Consider the following 7,794-nt stretch of genomic DNA (forward strand, 5'->3'; position numbering starts at 1 on the left):
ACTCCCACCCTACACCCTCACCCAACTTCCCTCAACCCCCTACACCACCACCCCTAACAATCCACCCTACTCCTCCCTCACCCCACACCACCACCCACACCCCACCCCACCACCAACCACCCACCACCCACACCACCCACCACCCCCACACCCCCCCCCCCCCCCACCCCCACCACACCACCCCCACCACCCACCCCAACCCCACCCTCATCCTCCCCTCACCCCTCATCTCTCATCCCTCACCCCTCACCCCTCATCCTCTCATCCCTCACCCCTCATCCCTCACCCCTCATCCCTTACCCCTCATCCCTCACTCCTCACCCCTCATCCGTCACCCCCTCACCCCTCATCCCTCACTCCCTTACTCCTCAAACCTCACCCCTCATCCCTGACCCCTCATCCCTCAGCTCTCAGCCCTCATCCCTTATCCCTCATCCTTCACCCCTCATCCTTCACCCCTTACCCCTCATCCCTCACCCCTCATCCTTCACCCCTTCATCCCTTACTCCTCATCCCTCACCCCTCATCCCTCACCCCTCATCCCTCACCTCTTACTGCTCATCCCTCGCCCCTCATCCCTCGCCCCTCATCCCTCATCCCTCATCCCTCACCTCTTACTGCTCATCCCTGCCCCTCATCCCTCACCCCTCATCCCTCACCCCTCATCCCTCACCCCTCATCCCTCCCTCTTACTGCTCATCCCTCACCCCTCATCCCTTACCCCTCATCCCTCACCTCTTACTGCTCATCCCTCACTCCTCATCCCTCACCCCTCATCCCTCACCTCTTACTGCTCATCCCTCGCCCCTCATCCCTCACCTCTTACTGCTCATCCCTCACCCCTCATCCCTCACCCCTCATCCCTTACCCTTCATCCCTCACTCCTCATCCCTCACCCCTCATCCCTCACCCCTCATCCCTTACCCTTCATCCCTCACTCCTCACTCATATTCCCTCACCCCTCATCCCTCACCTCTTACTGCTCATCCCTCGCCCCTCATCCTCACCTCTTACTGCTCATCCCTCGCCCCTCATCCCTCACCTCTTACTGCTCATCCCTCGCCCCTCATCCCTCACCTCTTACTGCTCATCCCTCGCCCCTCATCCCTCACCTCTTACTGCTCATCCCTCACCCCTCATCCCTCACCCCTCATCCCTTACCCTTCATCCCTCACTCCTCATCCCTCACTCCTCATCCCTCACCCCTCATCCCTCACCTCTTACTGCTCATCCCTCGCCCACCATCCCCTCACCTCTTACTGCTCATCCCTCGCCCCTCATCCCTCACCCCTCATCCCTCACCTCTTACTGCTCATCCCTTGCCCCTCATCCCTCATCCCTCATCCCTTATCCCTTACCCTTCATCCCTCACTCCTCATCCCTCACCCCTCATCCCTCACCTCTTACTGCTCATCCCTCGCCCCTCATCCCTCACCTCTACTGCTCATCCCTCGCCCCTCATCCCTCACCCCTCATCCCTCACCTCTTACTGCTCATCCCTTGCCCCTCATCCCTCATCCCTCATCCCTTATCCCTTACCCTTCATCCCTCACTCCTCATCCCTCACCCCTTATCTCTCATCTCTTACCGTTCATCCATTATCCCTCATCCTTCACCCCTCATCCCTTACTCCTCATCTCTCATCCCTCACCACTCATCCCTCATCCCTCACCCCTCACCCTTCATCCCTCATCCCCATTTGCCTCACTCAGTACCTCTCCACTACCTTCTTTTTTCCCCTAGCCCCAGCCTAGAATTCTGTTGAATCCTTGGTCATCATGTTGCCAAGTCTGTGCGTCAGAGGGCATAACTTAGTTAACATGAACACGTCAGGATTTCCCCAGAGGTTCAGGTTAGGTAGGCCTAGACTTCTGCTGAGAAATGCTGACAGAGGGTTGGAGTCTGTGGCTCAGTTACTTACCTAGCACCCGCAAAGTCCCGGGTTCAGTCCCCAGCAGGCATAGACTGGGTATGATGGTGCGTGTCTGTAATCAGCGCTTCAAGAGGATGGGGCGGGGAACTGATGTTTCAGGCCAGCCTGGATTATACCGACTCTGTAGTGGAAGTTTTGGGTTGGAAGGGAAGTAGGAGGCACTAAGGAACCCCCAATTAAGTAGGTTTAAAAAAAAAAAAAACCAAAACCTTCAAGAAAAAAAGAAAGAGTGGCGGTGAGGCAGGAGGATCCATCTCCCTGAGCTCGAGGCCAGTCTGCCTAGGCTATGTAGTGAGTTCCAGAACAGCCGGGCTAGAGTGAGAAAGAGGGCAGGTGGGGGAGAGGTCCAGATGATACCTAGTATGTACAGCCCCCCACCCCTGTACAGTCCTGGAGCTGTGACTGGAAACAGTAAGGGCCACTGGGTAAGGGCATTAAATCTTCAAGTCCCCAAGCCTCTTGAAGGGAGAACTAGACACTAAGAGACTAAGGAGGGCAAGATGCCTTAAGCTGACAGCGAAGGACAAAAGGAAATGCTCCCTCCCATATCCCTCAGTCTCCACCCCTGTTGTGTATGGGGTGGGGGAGTGCAAGCACACACAGGCACGGTATGCATGTGGAGGCCAGCAAACAACCTTGGATGTGGGCATTGAGATGTCTTGTTTAAGACAGGGGCTCTTGTGCCTGACAAGATGGCTCAGTCTGTAAAGATGGTTGCCCCCAAGCCTGGTGGCCTGAATTTGATCCCAGGGTCCCCATGGTAGAAGGAGAGAATTGATTGTTCCCTGCGCGCGCACACATACACACACACAGAGTCTCACTGGCCTGAAACGTTACCAACGTCCAAGGATCTACTTGTCTTCGCCTCGCATCTTGCTACTGCTAGGATGTCAGGCATGCGCCACCACAGCTGGCTGTGGTTCTGGGGATCTGTGACCCAAGCCCCATTGCTGTTCCTGTTGTTCTGCACTCAGAAACATCCATCCTGGTGACTGTCCTGCCAGGCGTGCTTGTGATGCTGTTAGTCCCATCTTACTGCCCAGAGTGTACATCTACATGACAACAAGGGCTACCATGGCGAGGAGGAGAGGGTAAGTCCTGGTGGGAGTGAGCGGGCAGCCAGTGGGTAGGGCCTGGTGCACACACAAAGCCACGCTCCGCATCTGTTCCCCACTACCTCTAGGGAGAAACTGCTGAGGCGAAATAGACAGAGGCTGGAGGCCACAGGTGAGAACTGGCCCTGGGGGCGTGTATGCAAGTCCTGGGGGCGTGTATGCAAGTCCTGGGGGCGTGTATGCAAGTCCTGGCCAAGACTTGAGTCCTCCTCTAACACGGTTTCCTTGCTCTCTCCTCAGATGTTCCAGAGCCTGCCTTCAGAGCCACCAAGTTCTGAGTTGTCCTCCAGCAAACAGATAAAAATAATTTATTTTTTTAAATACGTTTTGTTTTACAGTTGTTACTGCAGAGGGCGGAGGGAGGAGGGCATGTGCCTGCCACTTTCATGTCTGTGGGAGTCAGTCGGTTCCCTCTTTTACTTTGTGGGATATGGGGATCAAATTCAGGGCATCAGGCTACACAGCTAACGCCTTCTCCCTGAGATGCCTCACTGGCCCATGCTTAAGGCTTCTTAGATGGGAATCGCCCCTTGATTGTGGCAGGGGTGGGGCTAGTCTGGGAGAAGTAGGAAAAGAAGACCGGTGTGTGCGGGTCCCTGAAGGTTGGGTGCTGTGCAGGGGAAGGGAATGCCAGTGGGAGAAAACCTTAGGTCTTACGAGGGAGACTGTCATTTCATCCAAAGCCACAGGCAGGTGGCCCACTCAGCCCTGGGAGCAGTGGGAGACAGAAGGGGCAGAGAGGGAAGCTTCTGGAAGGAAGAATGAGCTATATAGCCCTAGACCCCTGTGAGATGGGAGACAAGACTCTTCCTGAGCACCCCTACCCACCTTTAAGATAAGCTTTTGCAGAGATGAGGATGACTTTGAACTCCTGATCCTCCTGCCTCTACCCATTGAGATTACAGGAATTTATCTCTACCCCCAGTTTATGCTGGGGGTGGAACCAGGGTTTCATGCATGCCAGGCAATGACTCCACCATTTGAGCTACTTCTCCAGCTCCAATTGTGTATCTCCATTACCCCCGGAGCCCCCAATTAAAAAAACAAAAACAAAACAGAACAAAAAAACCATAGCTGGGCATGGTGGCGCACGCCTGTAATCCCAGCACTAGGGAGGCAGAGCAAGCAGATCTATGTGAGTTCAAGGCCAGCCTGATCTACAAAGTAAGTCCAGGACAGCCAGGGCTATTACACAGAGACACTCTGTCTTGAAAAAACAAAAACAAAAGCAAAACAACAACAACAACAAAAAACATACATATGTGTATGTACACATACTGTTGTGTGTACAGATGTGATACCATTCCTGTGGAGACATGAACAGACATCCACTCACCCCAGTGATGGAACAAAGAAGCAACAGCACTGCAGTCCAGCTTGGTGACCTAATAAGTCTACTAGGGGAGTAGAGCAACAGAAATGACCCAAAGGTAGCTGTGATGCTCATAAATTGGACCACCTGGTGCTCAGTGCACAACAGCGTGACTTGTCTGAGGGTGTTCTCAGCAGTCCTTACTACTCATACAAGCTTGGGAGGGAGGGACCCAGTACATTTGGTCGGCTTTGGGGACTTCCGGAATTGTTTATTTATTTCCTGGACCTTAAGGAATGTCCCTTTGGAGCACACTGAGTCAGAACTTTGCTTTATTTTACGTGTGTGTATGTAAGAGAGAATGTCTGCTATGTATGTGTAGATGCTCATAAGAGCCAGAAGAGGAGCCGGGCGTGGTGGCGCACACCTTTAATCCCAGCACTCGGGAGGCAGAAACAGGCGGATCGCTGTGAGTTCAAAGCCAGCGTGGTCTACAAAAGTGAGTCCAGGACAGTCAAGGCTACACAGAGAAACCCTGTCTTGAAAAAAAAAAAAAGCCAGAAGAGACCAGAGTGGTGGTGGTGGCACTCACCTTTAATTCAACACTCAGCAGGCAGAGGCAGGTAGATGTCTGAGCTCGAGGTAAGCCTAGTCTACAGAGTGAGCTCCAGGACAGGCTACACAGAGAAACCCTGTCTTTGAAAACAAAACAAAGAAGAGGGCACTGAACTCTGGAACTGGAGTCACTGGCAGTTGTAAACCAGCTGATGTGGGTGCTGGGAACCAAACTCAGCTCCTCTGGTAGAGCAGCAGGTGCTCTTAACCACGGAGCTATGTCTTTAGTCCAACATCCTGAGCAAGCTGCTAAGATAGGGTGCCCCCAGCAGTAGGGACTGGTTGTACCACGGGTGCACACTTCACTGTGTGCACACTCATGATGCAGTAGTCAGAGGATAACCTCTGCAACCGTTCCTCAGGCCCCTGCCACCTTTTGTTTGAGATAGGGTCTCTTATTAAATATTGACAAGGACCGAGGCTAGCTGGCCGGCCAGCTTCCATGGTGGCTCCATGCCTCGCTTCCTCCCATAGCTCCCTCTGTTATTACAGTGTTCACTACTCAAGCTTTACCAATGGAGCCATCTCTCCAATGGGGTGTTATTATTATTACTATTATTATTTTATTAATGCTCACACACACATGTACAGCTAGAGGGAGTCAGTTCTCGCTTTACCATATGCGGCTTAGGGGTCATGTTTGGAAGCAAGCACCTTTACCTGTTAAGCCATGTCTCTGTCACACCCCTACCCCAAGTTATTTTCTAAAGTGGCCTCAAACTTGCTATGTACCCCTAGTAGCCTTGCACTCTCTAAGCGCAGTCTTTCTACTTCAGCTGGGGGCTCCACTGGCCACTGCTGGAAAGCCCAGCAGAGCCCAGCCTCCCTGAGGGCTTGGCTGAGAGAGTTCCTCCGCTGGGGGGAAGCAAGGCCATTCAGGGATTTGTTTCTAATTGGGTTTTCCCCAGAGTGTATCCAGCCCTCTCTTCATTCCTCCAATTCTCCATAAAACACTTCAGGTGGTTGCCATGGGAACCGTGGGTGGAGTCACAGGCTTTGGGAGCCATTCTGACAGCCAGGTGGAAGTGACCAGCTAGTTCAGCCAAAGCAATTTGCACTCTGAGAGTCTGTGTCTCCTGGGTTACTCCTTGCTTGGGGGAAAGTCTGGGCTCTAATGAAGAGAAGACAACCAGGCAATGGCTTAGACTGTAAGACCTCAAGAAACAGGGGACTTAGCCTGAGTGTGCTGAGGCAGGGAGGACACACACCTAGGGGAGATACTATTAATCTGTCTTATGTAACAGCCAGACCTTTTCTGGAACCAGCCAGCCCAACATGAGTATGCAAAGGGCCCAGGAGAGGGGGCCCTGGGCAGCCATGTTTCCCTCCTTAGTAGGAAAGGGTAAAAATCCCCTTACACAGGATTTACACCCTGCCTTGAGCCCAGTTTCTCTATTTGGCCTCCATCTTTGTAGTGCTCTGTTCCCTTGGCCTTTCTTTTCATTCTTCCCAGTGGCAACCCTCTGAAGGTCACTCTCTAGCCAGGATGTCTGTTTGGCACAGCAAAGTAGTTGGCTGGACCAGTGTCCCCTGGGACACTCCCCTTCCTTGTAGTATTGAGCCCCTCCCACCCTCCAGGGATATTAAATGTCACCCAGGAGAGGGGGACAAAGGACTTGGTGTGATCCCAGCACTCCAGAGGCTGAGGCCAGAAGACAGTGAGTTCCAAGCTGGCCTGAGCTATGTAGCAAACCCTGGTTTACAAAATACAGGAGAGGGGTAGGGGACACGGAGGCTAGTTCAGTCAGCAAGCAAGCACTGGGATCAGAGGTCTCTCTCTAGTGGAGGAGGCGGCCAAGGTAATAGGAAGGGAAGAAAAAGAATTCCTAGGCCAACCAGCCTAGCCCACTTGGCCAGTTCCAGGCCAGTGAGAGACCCTGTCCCTGTGTCTCTATCTCACACAGAGAACTGGAGATGGCTCAGTGGTAAGAGCATCTCTATGTCTCTGTCTCTCTCTCTCTCTCACACACACACACCTGGAGAGATGGCTCAGTGCTTAAGAGCACACTTGTTGCTTTTACAGAAGACCAGAGTTCAGTTCCCAACACCCATGTCATACAGATCACAACAGACAGCCTGGAACTCCAGTTTCAGGGTATCTGGCATACTCTTTTGGCCCCCATGGGCACCTATGTTCACATGGACATATCCCTCCCAACACAGACACACGTGTGCACACTCACGCACAGGAAATAGAACCCTGCCTTCGGATCACTGTGCTGTGGGATTCTGCACCCCTCCACAGTAACAGAGAGCAGCTGTGGAAAGGCTGCAGCTCAGTCAGGCTAGCCCATGCCTTGACCTGCCCTTGCAGATGTCCCAGTGGGAAGGCATACCCAGGAGAGGCAGCTGAGAAGACACAATGGCGGAAGTGGGGAGGCTGGAATGGGATATGGACCCCATCCTCCTCTTCCTGTCTGGGAGGGAGAAATTAGGAGCAGACACACTAGAGTGGCTCCCCCTCCCCTTCCCAGGAGGCCACGAAACCTGCCTGGGCAGCATCTTGAATGGGGGAATTGTCCCGGGAGCTACCTGGCATCTGTACACACATGAGGCCCCCCTTTCAGCCACTCCCCATCCTCCCCTTCCCCCACAGCCAATGCTGGCTCTCCCATTACCACTAAACCAACCCCAGCTGTGGACACCAAGGCCCAAGTCGATGGACACCTAACTGGGCCTCCCCCGTCACCTGTGCCCCTCATCCCTTTGAAGTAGCTCTAGGTAGGACAATGATCACACAGCCCCCGGCCAGAGCTAAGGAGACAGAGGAGAGGCAGGAGGTGGGCAGCCCCACCCCGGAGGTGCCTGAGGCTCTTGGC

At 53.6% G+C, this 7,794-nt stretch overlaps 1 protein-coding gene across 1 annotated transcript in view; it reads left to right on the forward strand.

Annotated features, from left to right (window-relative positions):
* Window positions 1-3,371, forward strand: part of ZAN (zonadhesin) — a 104,860-nt gene extending 101,489 nt beyond the window's left edge. Inside the window, exons 82-84 of the mRNA XM_084761388.1 lie at window positions 2,908-3,024; window positions 3,117-3,160; window positions 3,289-3,371. Of these exons, the coding sequence (XP_084617514.1) occupies window positions 2,908-2,993 (86 nt within the window). The 3' untranslated portion in view covers window positions 2,994-3,024; window positions 3,117-3,160; window positions 3,289-3,371. The remainder of the gene's footprint in view (window positions 1-2,907; window positions 3,025-3,116; window positions 3,161-3,288) is intronic.
* The last annotated feature ends 4,423 nt before the right edge of the window (window positions 3,372-7,794 follow it).

The sequence above is a fragment of the Acomys minous genome (genome assembly GCF_964271855.1).
Source record: "Acomys minous genome assembly, chromosome: 16".
In the NCBI taxonomy this organism is placed as follows: Eukaryota; Metazoa; Chordata; class Mammalia; order Rodentia; family Muridae; genus Acomys; species Acomys minous.